Source organism: Empidonax traillii, unplaced genomic scaffold (assembly GCF_003031625.1).
Source record: "Empidonax traillii isolate 1590-97213 ecotype Southwest subspecies unplaced genomic scaffold, ASM303162v1 scaffold433:size1479616, whole genome shotgun sequence".
NCBI lineage: Eukaryota > Metazoa > Chordata > Aves > Passeriformes > Tyrannidae > Empidonax > Empidonax traillii.
Genome location: NW_020955626.1, coordinates 362,801 through 388,803, shown reverse-complemented (window position 1 = coordinate 388,803; position 26,003 = coordinate 362,801). Strand labels below are relative to the sequence as shown.

At 42.4% G+C, this 26,003-nt stretch overlaps 1 protein-coding gene across 28 annotated transcripts in view; it reads left to right on the top strand.

The window, feature by feature from the left end:
• The window catches only part of FOXP1 (forkhead box P1), a 384,733-nt gene that overhangs the window by 315,844 nt on the left and 42,886 nt on the right, over positions 1-26,003 (top strand). For all 28 annotated transcript variants that reach the window (XM_027894563.1, XM_027894558.1, XM_027894562.1 and 25 more), the window contains 2 exons: positions 5,845-6,049; positions 21,849-21,953. In XM_027894563.1, the coding sequence (XP_027750364.1) occupies positions 5,845-6,049; positions 21,849-21,953 (310 nt within the window). The remainder of the gene's footprint in view (positions 1-5,844; positions 6,050-21,848; positions 21,954-26,003) is intronic.

Below are 26,003 nucleotides of genomic sequence, written 5' to 3'. Positions count from 1 at the left end.
GACAGAGAGCTCGTAGGCTCATGAAATAATAAGCACAGAAAGATGGTTTTTCTTTTCCAGATACGTTATTTGGGCTGTTTCTGGTTCCAGCCTGATGAGGGGCTGGCTCAGAGTGGCTCTGACCCACGGCTGCCAAGCTGGAGAGATCTCAGTGCCCTTGGCTGTGGCTGCCAGGGAGAAGGGGCACTGCTCTCCTCGACTGCTTACACAGCCTTCATGTCACTGCCTCTCTGCTTCACAGCTTCATTCCTCCCTCCACACTGAAGCAAATTGGGATTAACTCCGTTTAATTTTAATGGTGTTATTGACAATTAGATCCTCCTACATCTTTATTCAGTCCTGCACTCTTCAAGAAGTTACTGCTTTGCTGAAATCCCAATTTATTTTCTTTTTTTAAGACACTGATACAATGAAACCATTACTTAAATCACAATACTTTTGACAGTGATTATAACCTGGGGTTTTTGTTCCCTCTTTTCTTTTTTTTTTTGGCTTAAATTTATGATTTTATTTTTTACACTGGGTTTGTCTGTAAGCCCTGGGACAATTAAACAGACTTGCCTGAGCTCTGTCTGCTGTGGTTAAGGCAGAGTGTTCAGGGTTGGCATGGCTCAGACATGCCATGGCATCAGCCATGGTGCTGGTATTTCTGAATAATCCTGCCTTTGCCTCCCATTGCCCCATAATAAATTTGAACATTCACCTTAAAAACTTGAGTCAACCCATGTTGAATGATTTGGGATCTTCCAAGCAGCCTTAGGGCTGTTCCTAGTTTCTAAATCATATAATGAATTTACATTCAGTTCTGTTCAGTTAAGTGGAGGGGACGAGATGAAATTGCTTCTGTTCTTTACCCTCCTTTTTTTACAGTGGGCGTAGCTGCAAAAGGGAGAGTGAGGTGGCTGGTGAATATTAACTTACATGGATAAACAGAGACCAGACCAGGGAGTGGAGCCTTGCTTCGCTGTGTGGCTGCCATGCTTTATTTAGACTCGTTTTTGCCAGACCCAGGAAGGTATTTGAGAACTTAACTCTGATCTTGAGAGACTGAGCTTTTAGGGACCTGACACCTCCCTCTGCAAGACTCAGTTTAGCTTTCCAGCCTCCCAAAGCTGGACACCTGGTCTGAAGTAGTGCTGTGCAGGAGACAGAGGGTGATGCTTGGGAAAGTGGTGCCCGACTGGGAGCTGCAGGATCAGGCCTGGGGTGGTACCTGGTCAGTCACTGTTGATGTGCAGTGTGATGAGGAGAAGGCATGAAATGAGTCCAGGGAAAAGGGCACGTAGATGAAATGCCATTTATGCTTGCAGAATGTTGTAACGTGCATTAATTACGCTCCAGATTTATTGTTGGAAGCATCCCAGGCTGTTCCCACACACCCACCGGACTCAAGCTTCAACCTTTCTAATTTTTCCCACAGCTCCTATACTATTAAGTTGGCTCGGTAAGGTTCATTGTATAGTCCATCAGTTAAGCTGTCCAAAGGAGGGCAATTGGGCAGTGACAAGACACGCTCATGTGTAATGTGAAAGAAATGAATGTGGTGATGCATGAAGTGTAATCTGTGCGGTAACACATCGGAGACACCAGTAGGTAATTCAGCCGTCGTGGCATTGATTGATATGGTGAGCAGGGTAGTGTAACTATTAGTCCTCACCAAGGAGCGTATTTAAAACCTAAGGGGTGCTGACTTGCACGCCGGAGACAACATAAACATAAGCAGAAAGGGCTGGTTCTGGCAGGGAAATGAGCTGCGAGTGTTGGGGGCGGCGGGAGCCGGGAGCAAAGAGGGGCTGGAGACTTCAGGCAGGTTGCAAATACAGCACGATATTTTATTCTTTTTTATCAGAGAGATGATGGCTTAAAACTGATGTCATTATGAGGTTTAAATCAACTTTCTGCTTGCTTGAACATGGTCACCTGGGTATGGAGGTACAAGGACACAAAGAGGTTGAGCAACTCTGTTTGTCTTTGAGCCGGTGATACCTGGGGTTGGGAAATTGAGTTCCGTGAGCAGTAATCTGTCAACTGTCCCCACAACATACATTTTTTAAACCTGTGCCTACATTTTCTTTCATAATCAAGGGGACTAGTTGTCCTGAAAAATGCAATGAAGAGCCAGGGCTATAGTTTAAAATAATTGGTAATGGACACTTCTTATTTGAAAAAAAAAATTACATCTCTCCTGCCCTTTTGTTTTCAGAACAGTTTGCAAGGCTGAGACAAATACTGTAAATGTGTGTATAAAAGAAATAAAATCATCCCTCTAGTAACTGTAGCTGTGAATTTGGTTAAAAGCGTTTTACATTTATTCTTAAGTATCTGTAATAGTAATAAATGTTTCCAAGGGGAGAATGCTACTTGAGAAGTGATATTTTCGTTATGTTTTCAGAACTAATAGATTGTTTAAAGCTGTATTTTGGTTTCTTTTTAGTTTTCAGTGCTTGCCTATTGTCTTGCGCAAAATAGCACATCCTTTAATGTTATATTTGTGTAATCTTTGCTGCTTAGTATTTAGACACTTCTGCAATCTAGATTTTACATCTGTACATAGCAGCAATTTAAAAATAAACCCCATTTCAGCAGTGTACTGAGCTGCGAGAGTGAGATCTTTAGTATCTGCAAAATGAAACTGCAAATCACACTTCAGATCACCAGCGAGTGAAAATAATAGGACTGAGACATCTGGGTGCCTGATTGCTCCCGTAGATTTGGCAGTTTCAGGTCTGAATCCTGTTCCTGGTCTGTAGGAAGTTGCAGCCCTGGCAGCAGAGATCTCGGGTAATTGCAGCACAGTTCTGGGAATCTGAGTTGAAATTTAGCTCTCGCTGTTAAAATGAAACTGTTAAATGGTAAATTACATAATTTATTGCGAGTGGTCGTGGATCTATTTGACTTGCTTTTACCATTTGTTCTATTATTTTATTTAACCATTTTGCTGGATGAGTGATGAGCACACCTTTCAGCTGCCCGGTTTGACAGGCTAGTCAGGAATTCTCTCCAGAATTATTTCAAAAGAACTAAATTTGGAGAAGCGGGAGAGAGGCTATTTTTAATTTTATTTTATTAATCAGGTGATGTAATCACTTTTTTGGCAAGGTGTTGTGTGCAGACATGTACGACATCACAGTTAACTCTTCAAATTAATGTAGCCCACCCTAAAATCCTTATTATCTCCAGCATTTCTTCCACCCCCCAACTGAGTGTATTATATTTTTCTTTCCATCTGTGCTGTAGTTGTCATTAGTGCTAATGTGAGTTACACTTGGATAGAAAGTTAGAGCAAACACCTTGACTTCTAGAGGATCTACAGTGAGGTATAAATATCACATCTGTTTTAATGGCTGTAACACTTACAGGCTTTTCCTTGGGATATAGCATTAGTGGATCAGCAGTGACCAGGAGGAGAGGAGAAAGGGGAAGGGGGAGAAGAGCATGGATGCTAGCCTGTGTCTAATTAAAAACCTGCAAAAATCCAGATTCGGAAAAAAAAAAAAAAAAAAGTCCAGTTATTCTTTCCCTATTTGCTTATTCTGGAAAATAAAAATAGGTGTCGGCTCATACGGTCTCATATCAATATGTTATCATCAACAGACAAGTCTATTCACTATTGTTTCAATTGAGTAAACAGTGTGTAAGGGTCAGCCGTGCTCACAGGTAATTGTTAGTGCGCAGACAGTCCTGTCAAGCGTGTTGGCTAAAAATACATCCCACACTGTCACTTCGCAAGGTGTTTGAAAATAATAGCCCCCACACAGCAAAACAGGACACAGGCTTGTGTACTGACCTTTTTCTTTGTTTAATTTGCTCGGAGGTTTAATTTCAGGGGACAGGTAATAATTGAATATGTCTAATAACTAAATGCTCATTTGGGACAAAATCCATCAAAATATAATTGGCATTTGGGGCTGATGAAAGGAAAATGACGTGGCTTTAGAGAAGCGGATGTGTCCTAAGAATATCTGATCACTTAATGTATAAATTGAAGCCTCTTCCATAATATATATTAATTGCAGATACTTAAGGATTTTAGCATTTTTTTGTAGTGAACCGTTACCGGAGACCAACTGTTTTTGTTAATGCTACTCTGGGAAAGGCGGGGAAGGTTATTGGTCTGTCGTGCAATAATTTACTCCTCTTTGATATGCAAACGATCCACGGTGAATATAAAAAAATCCTATCAGACTCATTTCACAGTTCTTAACCACTTAGATTCTCTGGAGTCTATCGCCTCATTAGACCAGTGCTCTCCAAAGCTAGCATAATTAAAATCTTTAACAGTTTAGCAAAGTAAAGATGTTTGGCTGATCACGTTGAGATGATTATCTATCCATTGTATTCTAAATGACAAAAATAAATTAAATTTAGACCTTGGCATTTTTTATTATGTGTTTCAAATGAATATAATGCATACTGCCTCCCTTTTTTTTTTTTTTTTTTCTTTATTTCAGTACCTTAGGTTGGGTGAGGTACATGCCTGTGTGAGCTGCTGCTGCACACTCAGAAAATGGCAGGTTTCCTTAGGATAGCTCCAGTGCTACAACATGGTGAAACAATGAACAGTCACCCAAACGATGAGCTGGACGCACAGTGATGAGAAACCTCTTTAAAAACACACAGACACTGGCTGTTATTATTATTGTTATTATTTTTTCCCTGAATATTTGAGTGACGTGTCTCTACTGCTGATTTTTTCCCATGGCCTTCTCTGAAGGAGCACTGAAATAGTCTGCAGTGAGAGAAACTTGACTTGTTTGATCATGTTAAGAACATCAGCTTTATCCAAAAGCATGATCTCAGCTTGAGCACATGGTTCCCCTTCCGTTTGGCCCACTGGAGTTTGCAGTTTTCTCTTGCATTAGTTCTCGAATGTTCTTTCCTAACCCTGGTGTCCACTTTGGCACATTTGAAAAAAAATACAATTTTTTCTTATTATTTTTTCTTGAAGCTTATTTTCTGTTTTCGTTTTACTTTTGAATGGCTCATTAGCATCGATCTAAGAAATGACAGTAATAATAGTGTTACTTGTATAGAAAGTTATACAGTTTTTCGGTAGACACATCCATCAATTAAGTGAGCAGTTCGAGAAACCAAAATTAATGAGAAAGATAGGTGTGTTAATGAAATAATCATAGTATAATCAATTTGACTGTTAAAATTTGAAAAGCATTTCAGGAAGACAATATGAATTCATAATTTATGTCTAAAAGTGATTAATAAAAACTGTATTTAATAACAAAGCTATTTGTCATCATTTAAAACTTAAGCGCAAAATTAGTCATATTTTGGTTCATGTTGTCATAATAATAAAGCTGAGTATTTTTTTCCCTAAGACCTTCCTTGTTTTTAATAACAGGTTAGAAAGTAGTCACTTTCCTAAAAAAAAAAAAAAATTTGGGGAAAAAGAAAGAAATTGAATTTTTTTTGCTAGCCACAGAGTAGCCCTTGGCCACCTTTCCTGTCAGCCTTGCTATGAGTGCCGGGGGAATTTCTGCCTGTGTAGGGATTCTGGATACGGGCCCTTTGGTCTAAGAATTGCAAAAAAAAATATTAATAATTAACATAGTGTTTGGGGTGGGTGTGGTGTTGTATGGATCCCCCCACCCCACCCCTGGATTTTGCATTACATGAGTGTTGCAGGTGTCACACCAGAGCGTGGCAGAGCCGTGCTGTGCTCAGTATTAGCATTTAGTTATTAAAAAAAAAAAAAAAAAAACATGCGCAAAAACACACACAGGCAAAACTAACACTAGGCTTTGTTTACTGACTCTTTGATTTAATTACTGTTTGAAGACGGCCGAATTAGCTGTTAATTGATTTAATTATCCAATTTGTTTGTTTCAGGCATGATTCCAACAGAACTGCAGCAGCTCTGGAAGGAAGTGACAAGCTCGCACACGGCGGAGGAGGCAGCCAGCAACAACCACAGCAGCCTGGACCTGTCCACCACCTGCGTCTCCTCCTCCGCGCCCTCCAAGACCTCCTTAATCATCAACCCACACGCCTCAACTAATGGACAGCTATCAGTCCACACTCCTAAACGGGAGAGGTAGGTCCCCAGGGGGGATTTCCACACGGGGCATCTCCGAGCGGTGGCGGAACGGGAGCGGTGGCCAACAGCCTTGGCCTCCGTTCTGTCCTTCCACGTCTTGCTCTGTCTGGTGTTGGCGTGGTTGAATAGAGTCTCTACTGGGCAGAATATGCTCCTTTTGTTCGCATCTTTATGGCTTGTTAATTGGATCAATGTGGGTACAATTAGCTAATTAGAAGTGCATTGGATAAGCGTATTGGGGGAAGTGTGAAGAGTGTAAGCTGGGGGGTTTTTTTTGAGTTTTGCGTCACGAGTATTGATACTCCTGATGTGCTTTGGGTTTGCAGGCTGCAGGTGAGGAATAAAATCTGTTGGTCAGTATAGTATTAATTTTTCCGTCAAATTTTGGTGCCCCATCTCATCTAACTTGTTTGCCTTTTTATTTTTTTTTTTTTTTTTACTCTGTGTTTACCTGCTTTCACGAGACAGGGTAGGCTTGAGTTCACCAGGTTTTTCTAAAAACAAAGTGGTTCTTTTTTTAATGTGCTGATAAAATTAGCTAACTGGCGTTGTTTGGCTTTTAAAAGTGTGAGTTAATTTATACTTGCTCGGCTTGCATTGTTAAAAGAAATGGCTTAAATCAGGGGTTGTCTGTTGATGTGCTTCTCGGCGCGGGCTCTGCTTTATTCCAGAGGATGCTTTATTGCAGGTTTGTTTCTGTACACCCCCAGATTTCACTGAGGCGTGTCTAACAAAGTAACTTTTGCTTACAGGGAGATAGACAGGCCCAGGCGCTGGGGCCGTGGGTGCCAGTGCTGGCTGCAGCCTCGGGATCACTGCCGGAGGAGGAGGAGGAGGAGGAGGAGGAGGAAAGGAAGGGTCTCGAGGAGTGGGCGCAGGGGAGAGGGCAGTGCTCCTTTGCATTCAGGAGAGTCCCTTTGCCCATCTGGAAATGTTACAGCAGACACCAGTGAAAGCTGGATTTTATGGAAACTGATGGCTTTGTCTTTCCATCTTCCTTTCATTCATTAGAAAGAGGATAATGGAATTTTTAAGCCATAGAGTTTGTATTTCTGGTGGTCTGAGAGTAGATTGATAGGGAAGCTGTATAAATACCTCTTATATCTTTCTGATATTAAGAAAATGGTGCTGTTGGTAATAGATAGATTTTAAAGGAGAGCACACCCACTGTTGGAAGAACTGCTGTGTGTGTGAGGCATCATTTATATACCCATTCAAAGGACGTGGGGGAACCTCAGTGAATACATTTATAATGCATGTAAGTGCCAAGGACGTGGTTTTCATGAAGACTTACATGGGATACTAAAAACAATTTGATGTTTATTAAACAATTAAATTCCCTTTTTGCTGCATGTAGAGCTGAACAAGATGGGTTTATGAGTTTCCAATAAATTTTTTATCTGTGTTTTTCTTACCGAGTATATAAAATAAAACCCCATGTAGTGAGATGGATGCTCTTTCAGTGAATAGAGGCACATGCTGTCTGCTAATGGCAGTCTAAGCCAGGACACAGAATCAGTTCAGTTTGCAGTGCAGTGGAAATACAGGAATCTGTTCCAAAGAAAGAGTTTTCTCTGTGTATACTGTTGAGCAGAACTGGAAATCCATGTGTCTGAGTCCTGTAATTGTGGCCTGGAGGCAGTTGGGATCTACAGACAAGGTGGCAGGTATGTTTTTATTAGTAAAGTTCCAGATTAATTAGGAAGGCATAAACATGCCGTGGTGCTGTTTGAGGTTGTCTTAGTTTAGAAGACTTAAAATCCTCAGTGCCTGAATCGATAGCTGTATTGGTTAAGCTTTCTTTATACTTTTCTGGCATATCTATTGAGTTCTCTACAATATCAAAATACAAAAATAGATGTATTTAGGAAGACAAATAAGAGAACTACAGGCTTTGCTTTATCCTGCCTGTGTTTGGTACATGGAGGGTTTGCGCCATCCATTTGCTGCAGTGATTGAATTACATTTTTATCCATAAGTAGAGTGGGAGACTACAGACAGGAGAATGCCTCCTGATGCACTTAAGGGTTTTGTTGCAGTCTCATCAGGCACTGTGGTGCCTGCCTGGATTTCATGTGACACAGAAACTCCTTGGTGAGATATTTTGCACTGGTTTCCTTTCTGAAAGGGTATTTATCTATAGTCAGGGAGTATGGGGTAGGGAGTGAGCAGAGAGGGAAGAGTTGCTGTGCTCTGCCATCAGATGTATATTTGAAAGCTCACAGAAGGGGAAATTTCAGTGCACTTAAAAAAGAGAGAGCGCAGGCACAAAGCATGGGTTTTGGTCACTTTATGATTGCCAAGATTAAGACTAGAAAAAAATCGTGGGGCTGATGGGAGCTTGAGTTTGCTGGACTTACAGTGAAATCCGTGTATGATCTTGTACCCAGCTGGCTCAGCAGAACAAATACAAGGAGACTGGGAGGTGCTCCCTAGTCCGGGCTCAGGTCAGATGGATCTGTGGGAAGGGCTCACGAGAGCTGTCAACCCTTTTACCTCTCATCACACAAGTCACAGCTTGGCCAGGCCAGGGCAGGTTTTTAGGTTGTGGTTTCCCCCCTCAGTAATGCACCTTCTGTGCAACTGGCTGTTAGCTCTGGTTTGATGCAACCAAGAGATACTTATTTAGATTTAACCAACAGTAAAAAGCATGTAGTAAAAACTGTAAGTGTCCTAACAGCTAAGCACAGCCGCATCATAACGACTGCCCAGCAGCAATAAATAATCATATACAGGTAACATTAACTTTTAGGGTGTGCCGTAAAGCTGTTTTCAACCCCTTCCTCCTTGGCTCTTGAGAAGGATTGGGCAGCAGGAGGCAAGTTGCTTATGTGGGAGTTACTATCATCACTGTCATCTCTGGCACATGTCACTGGGATAGTTCAGGCTGTGCTTTACGGGGTTCCTGATCCCACAGGTCAGGCCGTGAGGCTGCTCGAGACCTGCGAGACAGGAGGCACCTGCCTTAGAATCAGCGGGCGAGCAGCAAGTCTGCTGTGTATCTTGGGTAAAGACACACTTTGGTTATAAACAAGGGGTTTAAAATAGCAGGAGAAATAGTCATTGGCTGCTTGGCGTGCCCATGCGTCGCTGTGCTCAGGGTTGTGCACAGGGAGGCTGCAGTCCTGCTCACGCTGCGGGGATGCAGCTCTGGTGTCACTGGTGACACTGGTGTGACCGTGGGGCTGCTGTGCTCGGAGCCAAGGGGACAGCAAAAATTCTCCTTTATGACTAAACAGCAAACAGCAGGTGGGTGGCCAGAGTCACCTGGGATGCTCAAAAAGCAAAAAATGCATTCAAAAGCAGGAGGCGTCCTCCCTTCTGGGCAGGGAGCATTGTGGTGCTGCTCTTGGTTTCTGCGTGCTCTACAGGGCTTTCATGGGAATGAAACAATTCCAGCTATAAATAATGGGTTAATGCTTTCATTCATTTGGGCTTTAAATGTATATTACATCTATGCTTTTGTCCCACATTTCGCCCAGTTTCTGTAAGTAGCAGCAGCAGCAGCTCTGGGGTTTGGTGCACAGCAATCTGTTAAGGAGATAAATAATCTGCTTTGGCATGACACTCCTACTCTCCTCTTTAATTTGTCTTACACAAGGAAAATTATAATTAAATCATTCAGGGTAAACCCTTGAGTGTAGAGAAGGAAAAAACACACTTTGGTAAAGATTGCCAATAGAGACCAACTTCCCTGTTGTGCCGTGCAGAGACATTTATCAATATTCAGCACTATTAAAGAGAGAACATTTCGTGTGATTTGTGAGGCGGATGCCAAAGCTCAAATCAAGGCTTGTTAAGATCCTTTCCCCATGCAATCATGGGCATTCAGCATCATTAGAATTCAGCACTGACTGTGTGTTTCATGCTTTGATTTTACTCAGACAATTTAATAATGTTTATTGTGCTGATTATATATATAAATTCACTCAATGCAATAAACATACCTCAGTCATCAGTACCCTAAGGGAAATATTTAGTTATAGATACTTGTATTCACTCAGGATAAGGGAAAGTGAGACCATCAACCAGCATGCAAACCTCTCATCATCTTATCAGCATTTGGGTTTCTTCAGAAACAAGCAGTTTCTCTACACAAGTAAATAAATAAATAAATAACATGAGCCAGTTAAGTACATATACTATGCTTAGAAATGTCAAGGACAGAACCAGCTTTCCATCTTACTCCACTGCATCTTATTTGGGGGAAACTGGGTTATTTTCTTAAAAAGAACAGCAAAACAAGGCAGATGGATGCCCAGTCACTTCAGGTGACTACTGACTGTATAACCTGATGAGCATTGGGCATCCTGAAACCTGCATGCTTGGGAATATTCCTGGTGTGAGTAGGTTTGGGAGAGTAGAGCAGTGCAGAATTCATCAGTGCTTTGCAGTGAGCAGAGGTTGTTCCAGTTTGGGCTTCAGCTGGGGGAAATCTGGGGGTGCTGTGGAGCAGTTGTGCACCTGTGTGTTGGTCCCATCCCCTGGTACCATCCTGTACTGAGTGCAGGCTGTACACAGACAAGGGAGTTAATTAGGGTCCAGACCTTTTAATTTAAGAAGGCACAACTTGTTTACCAGAGGCAAGGTGAAGAGTTGCAGTTAAAGGCTACGTGTCCAAGAGATCTTTTGCCATCTGCCTACAGCCCTCTGCTTGGGTCTTGCCCTTCCACATAAGCAAGCAACCATCTCATATGAAAAATAAATGGGATAAACAAGGGGGTTTTAAAATTACTTTTTCTTGCCAGGGTAGAAGGAGGAAGGAGTCTGGAGAAAGCTCTGAAGGGAAGTATGAGGAATGGCATTGCAGACCACTGATCTGCTGGTTAGGCTTAATGCCCTGTGTTTCACTGTTGTTATCTTCCATGCCAGCTGATCCTCCATCAAAATCCCAAGGCCCTTAGATGAAGGCATTAGGATTCAGCACAATTAAGAATTACAGACTTCGGTCCATTATTAATGCTCGGGATGAAACAGTTCAGCCTGCAGTCCATATGCTCCCAGGGCCTGATCCTCTCTTGGCCAGCCTCTCTGTGTAGTCCTGGCATTCGTTCTGCACTGGTGCCAGCATCAAATCTGCTCATCCGTGTCGGCTCCCCTCAGTTGCTCCCTGCAGTTGATTTCAGCTCATTATACTTTACCCTCAACAGAGTTGAGTTAGATTAGGTTACCTCAAATCCAGTCTCCTGTAAAAAGTTGGCGTTCCTGGGACCTTTCCTCCCAAAAGGTATTTAGCTGCCTCATGTTCTCAAACCCCTATCATGACTCTTGTGCTGTTACCCACAGTCTGAGCAGCTTGGGTGTCTCCATGCAGCTTCCTTGCTGTGGAGCTGGGTGGGAGTCACAGACTGGAGCCCGGATGCCCAGTTGTGTGTCCAGTAAACCATTCCTTTCTACATGGCTTCCTCTTCCCATGCACCTCCAATGAGTGTGATGGCTGTGGGGCTGGTTGGGCTGTCCAATGCCAATGACAGTGCCACGGCCAGAGCAGGGTGCTCTCCTGATTGTCTCCATTTATTACATACAGGTACAGCCCAAAGCGTCCCGGTGCCTGATGCCTTGGCCCTCGCTCCCCTGCCAAAGCAATTTCCACCAGTTACTGCGCGTGCTCCCCTCTGAGTCACTTCTCTGTGACCAGCTTTGAAAAAACACCGGCCGTGACTCAGACCTGGCGTTACTAATCTCCACTTTTAAGCCTTATCAAGCATCTTTTTTTTTTTTTTTTTTTATTGTTCGTGCTTCTCAGATGCGGGTGTGGAGCCTCTTTTGCGTCGCCCGCACCCACCGTCTGCCGCGGCGCTCTCGTGTTCCAGGAGCCTTCTGCTAAATCAGTTGTGCAGTTGCACTTGCTCCTCAGTCCGCCCAGGAGCTCTTTAATCAAATTACGGTTTTCAAGGAATTCCTTCACTAAATGCAGGAAAGTCGTTCCTGGTTTGTTTTATTTGTTTTTCCCCTACAAAAGATGCGAAGCTAAGCGGCCTGTGAATATTTGATGTGGCCCTTGGCTGAATGAGGGCGCTGGATCAGATGCTTGGGAAGCTGCCCCAGCGTCAGGGAGCTCCTGCACACCAGTGCTTTGCTGCTTTCTGGTCCCGTGTAATAACCATCAGTTGTACAACTCCAAACACTAAGCTAATGTATCAAAAAGCACTTAAAATAGATTGGGTGAGCCTTGGCAGACGCTTAGCAGAACTTTTCCAAATTTTAGCATATGTATTGTTTTATTCCTCCATCTGGCCAACAGATCATTGTTTGATATCTGAGTGCTTTGCATATCTCCTCCCTTTTCTTGCAACTGAGATACTTACACGTGCATTTAATACAGCTTAATGCTATTTTTACATACCAGAGAAATAGCTGATGGCTTTCTGTTAATTGCATGCACTTTGCAGTTAAACTTTTACTAAAACATTCCTGTCTAAATACTTAAAGTCCAATGAAAATTTGTCCTCTTCTTTTATTAGAGGTGTTTATGTACTAGTCTTAAAAAGGGACCTGGTTTTGGTTTACTGCACCGTGGATTCCTGTTTCTTTTTATTTCGTCCTGCGTGCAAGTTGTCCTTCTTCAGCGTTTGCTCAAAGATCTGACTGTCCCGAATAACTGAGCAGGGACCTAACAAAGAGCTGTGTTACTTTTTTTATCATGCATAACACAGCTTGCGAGTCTAAAGGAAACACCCTTGAAAATGCCATAGAAGTAGAGGAGTTTAGGTGACTTTTGTGTGACTATTTTCTCTGCTGTTCAATAAAAATGGAGCAGTTAGTATGACAGCTGCTATATCATGTTATATTGTACTGCTAAGATATTGAGCAGCATTTAAAGTAAAACTCCACCATTAAGCTGTATAAACTTTATCCATTTCACTATGGTTTAATGGAAAAAAAATGAGTTTCTCAATAAAATGACATCATTTTTCCCAGGTTGTAATGTTCACTTTACAACTGTTTTTCTTTAATTCAATTTATTTTACTTTACTTTTCCTTGGCATCCTTTTTTTTCTTGCAGTTTGGAGAGGGGGAAATCTCTTTTCGTAGAGCAGCTAGGTACTGCTCAAACCTCTCTTCCCTTCTTTTCCCGTCTCCCCCTCCCTCGACATCTTGTGCTAATCTGGAACTCTATTTTTGCCAGGCAGACACGGTTTTTCAAAGTATTGAGATTTCACATTGAAATTCGGTAATCGGGATTTGTGGCTCTACCTGCTGCACGTTGAGGGGTGGGGGGACGAGCCCGAGGAAAAGCATTGCTTGCTGCTGGAGCAACATTTGTGGAATGCCATGGGGTGTTTTTCTGTGTAGCTGGTGTTGTTAAGCTGGGGAGGACTGTAATTTCTTCTGTGTGATCAGGAAAACATATGTATATTATAAAGTATATTCTTGTCATTAAAAGGATGGTATAAGCCCGGGCAGGGAAACTGCTAATATGTGTTGCAGCTTGTCGTTTTGGGCTGCATGAATAAAGAGGAGAACTATTCCTTTGGGAAACGATCTGGGGAACTGAGCAACAGATCCGCTGGCCAGCAAATTCTTCCTAACTGTAATTTTCCTTTTTGTGTATACTCAAAAATAACATCGCGATGGGCCCTTAAATACCATTTCATACACAGAGCACAATTTCCACAGCACAGGTGGTGCTAATATAGGACAGTCCCCTAGGCACTTGTCGCCAGGAGTTGTACAGCTTGTTCAGTGTCTGCATCCATATGGCAATCTGTCCCATTCATAGAAAGACATTGTAGCTGTGCCTGTGGGTGCTGTGGTCAATGTAGTGTAAAAAGTAGATTTTAACTCTCGGCAACCTATGTTCTGCTGTTTGTTTTATTGTAGAATCCAATTTATAACGTGGGGGGAAGAAAAATCAGCTCAGAGCGAATTCCAGAACAATCTGGCTGGCTGGGGTTTGTGTTTATTCTTGGAGCGCATGGTTAATCAGCAGGTGCACAGCCCCGCGCGCTCTAATGAACAGTTTACAGGAAGTCTTGCTCGGAAGAAACATTTTCCTTGTTGTTTATACTGTGAATTAACTCAGAAGTTGCAAAGCTGTAAACGATGTTAGCTGGCCATGTATGTCATGCAAGTCTGTTCCATGCTTCTCTTTTTTTTTTGGCTTTCCTTCCCGCTGTTGCGTGGTTTTCCCTGGATGTGCGATGCTCGGGAAGGATGTTGAACCTCTCGTTGTGTTGCCCCTGAAAGGGGCAAATCACAGCGAAGGGGCTCTCAAAAACAGGAGAGTGAAGCTTTAGTTGTTGGTTCAAATCTAAACACATGAACGTGATTTATGGCTGCTCTGGTATCTATCACTCCAATGCCAAGTGTTGTTCTGTTTTAGTGGGACTATTTGTTATACCTTTTAGTAAACACAAACAAATAGACCGCCTAGCACCTGCAGCAGCATATGATATTTACACTACCTGTATGATTCAGCACGCTTCCCTGGGGAAGCAGGCTTGTGTCCTCTCGATTTTTAGTGCTTTTTTAAACAGCATTCTTGCGAGGGAAGGCATGTGGCAAAGAGAATGCAACGCTTTAACTGTAATTCTCCCTTGGAGTCATTATTTATCTTAATTGTATTTTTATAAACATCTCCCCAAGGGCACTTCGCTGCTGCCGCAGTGGTGTGGGGTGGGCAAAGGCCCCCCTCAGTGAGCTGCCAGGCTGTGTGTGATGTGACAGTCACCTTCTGCGCAGGTTTTGTTGTGCCTGTGGGACAGGGGTGAAAAATACTGACGTGAATAATCCCTGTTAATCATATTTGTTGACGTATCACCGGTTTATATAAGAGTGGAAGACTTGCCTCAACTCTAAATGTAACAGAATAGAATTTTGTTGAACAAGAATAGATCTTGTTTCTCAGTGTTTTCTTTTACTATAAATTTAAATGTTACAACAGAATATAAATTACAGTAAAATAGGGTTGGCAAACAGGATCTTTGTACAAAGTATGTGTGTACGTTGGTAATTTTACACCTCGGTCTCGGTGAAGTCCAAGGTCTAATCCTGTGTTTTTAAACTTGTGCGTGTTCTTAAAAGCGTTGCTGAATCGAGGCCAAAGCTTTGCCATTGCCACCTCCCTCTGCCATGCGAATTGGGTGTGTAAGAGGGATGGGATTGCTGTGCTGAAAGTCGGTGTAAAAAATAACAAACTGAAAAAAAAACCCCAGAACACCCTCCCCCCCCAGCCCCCAAAACCCATGAAAGTGGTTGGATCACATTTTTTTCCTAATTAAACTAAGATACTGAATCAGTCCGTTTTCATCTGAATAAATTAGGAGACTGTTCAGAGAGGAATAAAATGAGATTTAGCAGGAATAAGTAGAAAGTAGCCCAGCTAGGAAATCAAAATTCCAAACTGCGGGTTTGACATGACACGTCAGCTGCTCAGCATCGGTTGTGTGGGAAATGACTGAGGCATAACCAGGGTTGAGAAATTAAGGTGGGACACTCTGTGCCATGTCTTAGTTAAAAAGGTAAATGCAGTCATGGGAGGCATAAACATGCATGTTGCATCTGAGTCCTCCTTTTTTTTTCCTGTTCTGCTTTATGCAGAACCAGTTAAACCACATTGAGTGTGATGTACAATTGGCCACTCTCTTGCAGAAAGGATAAAGAGAAGCTGAAGCAAATATAGAGGAGAGCAGCTAGGATGATAAAGGAGTTGGAGGGAATAGGCTATGAAGACAGATTAAAGGGAATTAAAGATCTACACCCTGGAAAAATAGAGGCTCTAGGAGGATGTGATTATGGTATGTAAGTACATGAAGTGATGCTACAAAGAAGAAGAGGGAAAAAATTGTTCTCATTAGTTAGCAGTGCTGGAATTTAAAATCCAGCGTTTCAAATCGTGTGCGTCTGGGTATATTTGATGTACTTTTCACTACAGTACCTAAGCACAGGGTTGAAATAAAAAATAAGAGTTTTAAATCATAGAGAAACTCGTTAATTCAAGTGCAGGAATGGAACTTGCACCTGAAATAAGCGGTGGATTTTTGGCAATGGGCATTTCTTTTAAATGCTCTAGAAATACATTTAATTCCTCCAAGGAAGGGATGTAGGGCAGTGACTGTCCTGGATGAGGGGCTGCCACTGGAAGGAGGATGTAGTAGTGTTAGAGTGCTGGAGGGTCATAACGTTGATTAATAATCCAAACCATCAGTGCACAGATCAAAACCAGAAGACGATGCATATAATTATCCAGTCAGGTTCTGCTCTTTGCAATGGGGAGGGGGGTAAAAAAGAAAGGGAATGTTAGCCAGATTTTGTCTTAGTCTTGCTGCAAATGCTCCAGGAATTTAGGGAATAATACCACAAGAGGCATAAATGGGGGGCTGTGATTCAAGGTGCACAGCTGGCCTTGGGTTACAACAGCGCTGCTGTTTTCTTTCTTATACTACAGGAGTACATAAGTTAGTGCACACTGATTAGAAGAGAGGATTTCAGCCTGTGGGCTGCAGTTTTAACCTGATTTGTCTTAAATTGGTGTAGTCATTTAAAATGTAATATACCACTCCTGTTACTTCCAATAGGACTTGATGTAAAACATGAGCTTCTTCTTGTCCTAGGTCTGAATGTGGACTAAAGTAGTGAGGAAGAGGAGAAATGCAGCTCTTAAAAGCATCCAAAACTTTGCCAGCCAGTTCTAGAAAGTGCTGTCAGTGACCACCCACATCAAATGCCATCTCTCCTGAAGGCCCACAGCCTTCTAAGCTTTACCCAGCAATGAGGAGGCATTACCCTGCCCAGACAGTTCTCTGTTCAGATCACATACCTGTTTCCTGGGCATTTCCTGAGGCTTGGATGGGAGCATGAATATCTAGAAATAGTCCATTTCGATATATGGCTAATGCTTTAGTTGTTTTGCTGGGTTTTTAATTTTTTCTCTTTTTTTTTAGGTTTGTTTTTTTTTTTTTTAATGTGCAGTTTAGAGAGGAAAGAGGCACTTAGCCACTGCAGTAAGAGTTTGGAAGGATTTGCACCAGTGCAACTTCTCTGCAAAACACGTCTTTATTCAATTGATTTTGTCATGAAGGCAGGAACTTGCATTCGAGTACAGTTGGTACAAGAATTTAATCATTACTGCTTCTGTTTCGATTTTAAATCAAATACGGCGAGTGTTTCTGACTCAGAAAATCATGATTTTTTTAGCAGCTTTATTCTGTCGGCGCTTTAGAGCTCACTGGGCAATCACAAATGTGTGAGAGCCGTGGTGGTTTCCAGTCGTGTGTCTCCTGTACAGGACCAGAATTGTGGCATTTTGCCTCAAGGGCTGTGCCATCCACATCTCAGAGTGAGGGGGAATGTGGTGTGAGACAGAGCCCCAGGCTCTTGCCTGGACTGTACATGGACATCAGTCTCATGGCAGCTGGCAAAGATGAGGTCACTTCCCATTGCCCCTGAGAAATTAAATAAGAGAGCAGTTCTGCACTTTCTTAGGGTGCTGTGCACAACAGGAGGAAAGCAGGAGACATGGTATTGATTTGTCAGCGTGCAGGTGGCTCAGGCATGTTCTCTGCACCATTAGAACGTGAGCAGATGCTTCATAACTGTAATAGAAAATCAAGAATGCTTCTCTACATCGCTGACTTCCCCCAGTGTTTTGGCAAAGATCATTGGCCCAAGCAGATGTGAAAGAGGGGAGAGTGCAGTATGAAGTGTGTCAGCATCATGAATATTTAAAATATGGTCCACTGTGTGGCAGAAGTACTGATACTGAAGCTTCTGCTTAGCTGGATTTTATATCCACCCGTGACTTTGCAGCCAGAGTGTACGAGCGTGGTACCCAGTTCCATGTGGTTAGTAAGTGTGGGTTGAATGAAACCATACAGCAGAGGGGACTTTCATGCTGGGGCTTTGGTCACTGCTTTCCCCAATACTCACTGTGTCCCTGTCCCTCTTTGGGGTGTACTGTCATTTTTACTCTCCATTAGGGCTTAGCTGTCTGTGGCTTCTCTGTCCCCTTGCTTTTGTGTCTCAGAGTGGGGGTCTTCAAGGATGCTGTAGCACAGCAGGTGTATTCCAAAAGATGAATGGCTGGTGTGTGCAAGTACCAGCTCCAAAAGCCATCCCAGTAGGATTAGGTGGTAAAATTGCTTCAAGACCCTCTGGAGATCCTTGGGGTTATGGAGCAACATAGGGTAAAGGAGGAAGCAAAATTTCCTCTCCTCTATCCAGCAAGCCCAGAGGAGCTGTGGAAGTGCCTGCCCCTTCTCTCCTCCCCTCTGTACTGGAAGCAGGGCTGGAGGCAGCAGGAAATGAGTGGACACTTACGCAGTTTTCAGCTTCCCACATGGGTTTCGTTACTCTGTCGTATGTCATGAATAAGATGATTTACGCAAGACATTTTACTTGCCAGAGTGTTCTTTGCTGTATTTCGATGTAATAATGCTGCACTTTTGCGTTATTTGGAAGTATTTTTTATGCAAATGCCTTACGAAGAGGAAAAAACCCCACGTAGTCTTGATTTTTACATCATTTATTCCTTCCCTACTTTGAAAATTGTGTCTTGTTATAAAATCATTTCCACTAACTAGTGTTGCATCACCAGTACCCAACCATGAATATGCGTTCCTAGGAAGGAGAGGGTGACAGAAACAAACACCTACTCTAATGTGTCATTAGAAATCAAACAGACCTAAAACTTGCTTCTGCTTGCCAATGCTCAGATCTTCTAAAAGTCTGTCTCCGACAGCGAGACCAGAGATGGATCCAGATTACAGAAGCTGTGTGCTTGCATGCAGGCAAAATATCAGTGAACAGTTTCAGATTATAGGTTTGCATTGTGCCCACAGAGCTGTTTGTTTGTGTACTGGATTAAAATCTTCTTCTTCCACCTCTATTTGCTCAAACAAAGTGAGTACTTAGATCAGTTGAACAGAGTTCTCCATTCATTCCCAGTGGCTGTATCCTTTGTGCGTTACATCCGCTTCTGTATAAACTCGCTCTTTGTTTTGTTTTGAGGTGCTTCTTCAGGCTCTATCAGGGAACAAGTGGCAATCTATAATATCTTCAAAAGTGGGGTGGATAAAATAGCAGTAATCTGATACTGACACATAAAGGTCACCGAAAGGCACCGCTGAAAACCCCCCCTCGAGCAGGATGGGAGTCGCTGCCTGCCGAGGGGGCCGACGTTTGTCTTTCAGTGCTGAAGGGGTTTTTTTTTCCTCTTTGAAATGTCTTATTTTGGTAAGTTGAAGTAGTTCCTCTGCTTGGTTGAATGGCAGTGGAAGCTCTGTGTAGGTGTTAAGCGTGTTACGCGTAGCGTTGTGTTAGCAGAGTGACCTTTTAAGTTCCCCGTTTACAGTCAGCACCAGCCTTCATGGTTATTGACAGCACGAGGCTTTGACATCCTGAGCATCGTTTAAAGTTTGATATTGTCTTGGTCATTCCGTCATTTTGTTTGGACACAATACCAGGGTATCATGTCCTACATAGTTTGTCTTGTCTTGTGCAAGTTCCCTGGAAAGAAAAGAGATTTGCACTTGGATTTAAAAAATAAATACAAATCTCGGTAGGGCTCTTTCCGTTGACTTGGCCATGGCCTCTAGGCTCTCACAGAGAAACTTTAAAAAACCCTGCTGGGGGTTTAAGCCATGTGACTCCTGTTGATATTATAATGAGATTTACAGTGCTTAAACCCCACTGGGAGACTGACTCCTTACTTGGCGTCCCACGGCGTTCCTGCAGCCGTCCCGGGGTGGGTAACGCGCGGGGGAAATTCAAACGCTGTTTTTCGTTTTTTTTTGTCTGGGTTCTGCCAAACACCCTGAAACTGTAACTCTCACATGTAGTCTTCATGGAATTTAATGGAGTGTTAACATGAAAGCCTGCTTTCACCCTTTGCTGTATCCAGGTATGGAAGCAGATGATAAAACCCATTATCTTCTGATTTTTTTCTGATGTGTACAGAGGATGTTTGACCATATGCCTGTCTGGCTTGGGTGGATGGTGTTCCTTCAGCCGTCCTCCCTCTTTCTCAGCTGAGAAAACGTGTGGTGTAGCATTTTTCTGATTTCCTTGAAAGGAATGCATCGGTCCCTTTGTTCTTTTAAAAACTTTACAGAGATTCTCTACACTTGAACATTTTTTAAAAGACTGGTAAGTTAAACCAGTGTAATATTCCTGTATAGAAAAAGGCCTTTGTGAAGGTCTTCACCTACAGTTGTTTCTTTAGGAAATTAACTTGCATGTACATATATTTATGCTTGAAGAACTTTTTGTAAACAGCCAAAAATAAGATATTAATGAAATAATAAATTAGGTTCATGTAAAACTCTTAACGCCTTTTCTGATCAGTACTTTTTAAGTTTTGGGTTTTTTTTTTAATTAAAATAATTTTCAAAACCATCTTCAATAATCTTCAGATTCTCATTGGGCCTAAAGTGAGAAGAGTTGCAGAATCTGGGCAAGAATTTCTCTTTCAACTTCTTTGCACTTGGGATGACATCTCGGGAGGGTTCAGTGTTCTTGCTGCCCAGTGCATCAGAAATAATGTAAGAACACAATTTTGATACAGTGCACAGGCAGATAAAATTACAAAAGAAGTATAAACAGCATTTCCACATGTGTGTAAAGGTAAAATGGCAAGAAGTAGGCGTTTATCCATAACGTTACCTATGATCCAGGATAAAACGAGTCATAAAAACCACACCTAGATGCTGGTATGTGTTCATATCCTTTGTGTATGTTTGAAGTTCATAATACAGCACAGACATACTGTAGCAGAAAGATTTGATATGAAAAATAGATACGTGTGTGAGCATAAAATAGAGACTTCAATATTATTTTGACATTTTAGTTTTAAAGTCATCTAAGGTTATGGAAATTGTTGCAGAAAATAATTCCTTTCCTGAAGAAGTTTCCATGCAGAAGTTGAATAAAGAAGATATTTTAGAATATGGTTCATCAGTTAGTGCAACAGATACATTTCCCTGAGCACCACATGGCCCGGATCAAAGCGTCTCATGACTTGGATCAGTGCAGCCAAATCATTACGTATTGATTGGAATCCCGCTGAAGGATTAACCCCTTAGTGCTCATATGAATTTTTTTCTTTAACCCTGGGTTCAGTAGTTGGGAGGCTCTGTGACGTTCCTGCCAAATCTTAGCAAGGTTAATAGCCCCCACTAACCCGTTGTACTGAGGAACCCTTTGACTGCATGGTTCCTGGTTTTTATGGCGAATTTTGCATTTGAAAGTACATCTCGTGTCTTTCTTGGGATATAAAGGGACTGTACTCGTGCAATGAAACAGCCTGTAAGAGAGGGAAATAAAAACCAACCAGAAAAAAAAACGCCAATCCAGTAAATAAATAACACAGTGGGAAAGCCAAGGCTGCAAACTTGATGCTTTTCCTCTTCCTTTAATGATGAGGAAAGCCTCAAGTCCAGCTGTATTGTGCTGTAAGGATACAGTGCTGTATGGAGGTGACTTCTCTTCCTGACAAAGTTGAATTGTAAAAATGCAATGTTCATAAATTTCTTAGCAAAATATCAAGCAGGATATTAAGCAGGTCTGTCAAATGATTTCTCCCCCGTCCGTGTTAATTTAAATTCTTTACAAAGCTTTTAATTAATGAATGAAATGTAGGAGGATAGCTAAGTGAGAATGACACATGTTTCGCACTGCAAATGGTATTTAATTCTGTTTGGAAAAACCATGGGCAGAGTCAGGCGGGTACCGTGAGGTGTTAGGGGTGTTTCAGGATCTGTTGTTTGCTGCTCTTTGAGAGTCTTTGTGAAGATGAATTGTGATGGTACCTTCAGTTACACCACTTTTTCTCTTTTCTCTTTCTCTCCCCCCCCAGTTTATCCCACGAGGAGCACTCGCACAGCCATCCTCTCTACGGACACGGCGTATGCAAGTGGCCGGGCTGTGAAGCAGTATGTGAAGACTTCCAGTCGTTTCTAAAGTAAGGATGGTTTTATTGGCACTTGCATTGTACAGAAAGCATGCCCTGAAATTTTGTGTGCTGTCACTCACCCTGGGCCTGATGCAAAGCCCATTGAAGTCAACAGAGAGCTCCTTTTCACTTCAGTGGCTTTTGGATCAGGCTCAAGAACGTTTTAACAGGGGATAGTAAATTAGCCCCATGGGGAAGTTATGGTCTTGCTCAGTGTGTTACTGTAAAATAGTGTTTGCAGTTCCGCAGCTTTTTTTTTTTATTTTTTTTTCTAAATAACTTTTAAGTTGCAGTATCGATCATGTAAACAATGCAACCTTGATTTAACCTTGATTTCACTTTAATTTAGAAGTCTAGTCTTAAATTAACTCCATAATTGAACGGAGGATTGCAGAACATCACGTGAAATTTAATTTATGTCAAATAAGTAACTAATGAACAAAGTCTACACTACTAAAAATAAACTATAATTATATTAATTGGGCCCCTGCAGTTTGCTGCAGACCTTTTCCTTGCTGCCAAAGAACACAGTTTTACACGTTGCATAAACAGTGCGTTATGGACTAGACCATGGCAGTGCATGCATCCCAGTGTGGGGAAGGACCCCAGAGCTCTAATAGCTTACACATGGCTGCTCCACCAGCTAAACCATCAGCTTCAGCCCTCCAAGCTGGAGCAGAGACTGTTCCCACCACAAAAGAGTTCTCTGTCTGGGTAGGACACCAGGTAAACACACATTTTGGGCGCAACCAGGCTCTTGAAGTTTTGGTCACCGATTTTGATTCTCAAGTACTGTGGCTGGTCAGTTGTAAGATGACCAAAGACCAACCACCCAGGCAGTGTTTATGATTTAAATTCACAAAGGGACAAATCCTGCTCCCATTTAGAGCAGTCATCTCATGGAATCAGTCCACATAAACACATGGGATTCTTCAGGATGAATAAGTAGACTTAGTCCCAGAAGGTTCATCTGTACCTGTCCTTTCTGGGGTGGTATCCTGGATTTTTATGTGAGGGAGGGAGGGGTGATAGCCAGCAGAGGAAGTTTGTTGGATGGTGTTAGATGATACAGATAGGGCTTTGCTTTCAGAACAGAATGGGCCGGTCCTGGTTCCAGTGGCAAAACCGTCCTTAGTTGGGGCTGATATATAAACATACATTACAACTAAGGAAGGGTTCAGTGAGAAGGTTCTTGTTACATGAGGGTTACAAAATAAGAAGGTGCTAGTCATAGATTTCCATGAAGGGTGGCCTCTTTTCTTATAATTCATCCTGTTGTTCACTTAAGTGAAATAAATGCTAATCTTGCCATACTTACCAGCTCATTCATATTCATATGCCATACTATAGCATTTAGACCTTTAAAACAATTCTCATTTTTATTGCTGTTAGTGCAAGGGAAAGGTGCTGTCGTAGCCTGAGATATCAGGATAACACGTGGTCACATCTGGTCAGATTAGACCTCCTTTGCTGCCTATGCTAGTCCTGTGTTCCAGATTAGAGCTGTTGTTTCAGCAAGATTGCAAAGCAGTGGGCTGCTTGACATGGCCATGCATAGAAAACACAGCCCTTAAGTCACAGAGCATGGGTAGAAGCAAGACTGGTTCTTACATGGTGTTTTGGAGATGTTTCAGTAAGTAGGCCCAGTCCACCAGTTTACCTGGAGGAGATACTTGGAGGAATCAATACTTAGGAATAATCTGGAAACTGTTACTGGCCCAGGCTGGACCTTGGCTCCATCAGTTCTAGTTCTTCTATCACTCACTTATCATCAGTCTTTTCTTCCCCATCAAAACCATACAACAGAAATATTTTGTGTGAGCTTCTTGAACCCACTGGCTCATGTAGATTTTCTCATTATCCAAATTCTACAGTGTCCAGACAAAATCTTAACTGTTCCAAGTGATATTTAACCCAGAACGAATGCAGAAATGAGTGTCCATGAGCAGTGTATTGACACTGTTAGGAAGTGAGTGTTGCTTCCTAAAATGAAATGTTGCTTCCTAAATGGTAGCCTTCCATGTCTCCTGTGGAGAGGCCTTAAATTAATGTTGCCATTTATCAGAATTTATTACTCAATGAAAAGCTAATAGGTAGATGCTTGAAGGTTCTTTCTGATACTTGTATAAACTGTGAAGCTCTTTTGACTGTCCCCTCAAGAGAAAAACTCTTGTTTACCAAGTGAAATACAGCCCGTGTATCAATTGAGCATTGCTTAATTTCACTTACCTTGGTGAAAAGGCAGAGAGAAGTTGTATGTGGAATGAAAGCCCTGTATGCCAATAAAATGATTCTTCAGTTAAAGGAGAAAAAAGAACTCGCAGGTCTAAAACATGGTTCATTTCTTTTCCTCCTGAGGAAGAAATATCATAACTGTTGGTAAATCAAAACCAGAGATTTGACACTCTTCTGTGATCGTTCTGTAGTGTTTGTTCCCAAGGTGAGGTACACCACAGGGCCCTTGATTTCAAAGATAAATACTGTACAAATAACGATCCTAGTTGTCTTTCACTCACAGCCAACAGGAGGATGCTTATCAGAACCAGCAGATACACGGGCTATTGTGTGCATTTATTTCCCTATTTCTTTTTGAAATAAGTTGCAGTTTTAGCATCGTTGTGTTGTGAGGTTGTTTTTTTTTTTTAATCCATCAGCCATTGGTTATCATGTGATGTGGTATCAGTTAGAGCTAACTGATAGCAGCAGGGGCTGCTGCTCTGCCTAATGAAACAGCAGCACCCTGCATGCTCCAGAATACTCCCTGAGCCTAAAAACAAAAACAAGTCCAGTCTCACGGCGGTGACCCCGTGGCCTCTGCCAAGCTGCAGGGAGCAAGGTGAGGGCTGGAGGGTGCACACGTGTCTGGAGTGTTAACCAGGGCCTGTCTCGCAGGCAGCAGCAAAAGGAGCAATTAGTAGCACAGAGCGACTTTCCTTCAAAATTGACTATATCCTTGATTTCATTTGCATGTGTTTAAAGACCGTTGCAGATAGAAATAGATACCCCTTATACAGCAAGTTGTTCAAGAAATCCCTGCTGGAGGGAGGGTGGTTTATTCAGCAGAGTATCCAGGGCAAAAAATGAAGGAGAAGACTGATTAGGATTTTATCCCTCCACACTTTTAATTTTTATTTTTTAATTTGATTGTGGGTTAGATGCACTTAATCCTGACTGTACCATTTTTAAATCAAATATATTTTTTAAAAGAAGGAGACAGACCTTTGGAGAGATCTGGCAGACCTGTGTTGCAGTGATGCTGGTAATCTGCTTCATGTGCATTTAACTTTGATGAAATGAAGGGGAGTTTATGTGAAAGAAACTACTAAGTGCACTCTGTAATGTTTTCACAAGTGTTTTTATCATGGTAACATCTTGTTTACTTTAGTTGCCTGCCTAAAACTACTTGGAACATGTTAAGAAAACATTTCGAGAAAGCTTCTACAAAGAGGCTTTTGTTTAGCAGCAACTGTGAGACTGCTCAGCTCACAAAGGTGTTAACTTTCAACCCCTTAAGCACTTCCACATGAAATTCCAGCAACTATGTTTGTGGTTTTGGAAAAACAAAGTGTATATTAAAGAAACCAGGTATATGCTAATACATGTTGAAGTAGGCCGGAAATCGTAAATTGTTTCAAAGGCATTAATTGCGCTCGTTTGCATGGCAGAGCGTTCTGCAGTGAAATCATCCGCACAGCGCAGACCTTTTAATCAAACGGGGAGTGAGGGCAGGGGAAAGGCCGGGCTGGAGGTGGGTTTTTTAGATTTTTTTTTTTTAAGTCACGGCAGGGCCGGCTGGGCTCTCCCCGGCTGTGGAGCAGCGATGAGGAGGTGATGGCGAGGGGGATGATGCTGAGGATGCTGCGCGGGGATGCGACGCCGGTCCAGTCCCGTGCGGGGGGACCCGCTCGCCCCCCGGGGATGCTCCTCGCAACCAGCTGATTCTCCGAGCCCGCCGCGTATATTGGGAAGTTGCCGTTCAAATGTCGGCGTTCCCGTTTCTTTTACAGCCTCCCGATTAACCCCCGTGGCAGGGCAGGGGGGTTCGGGACCCCCGCGGCG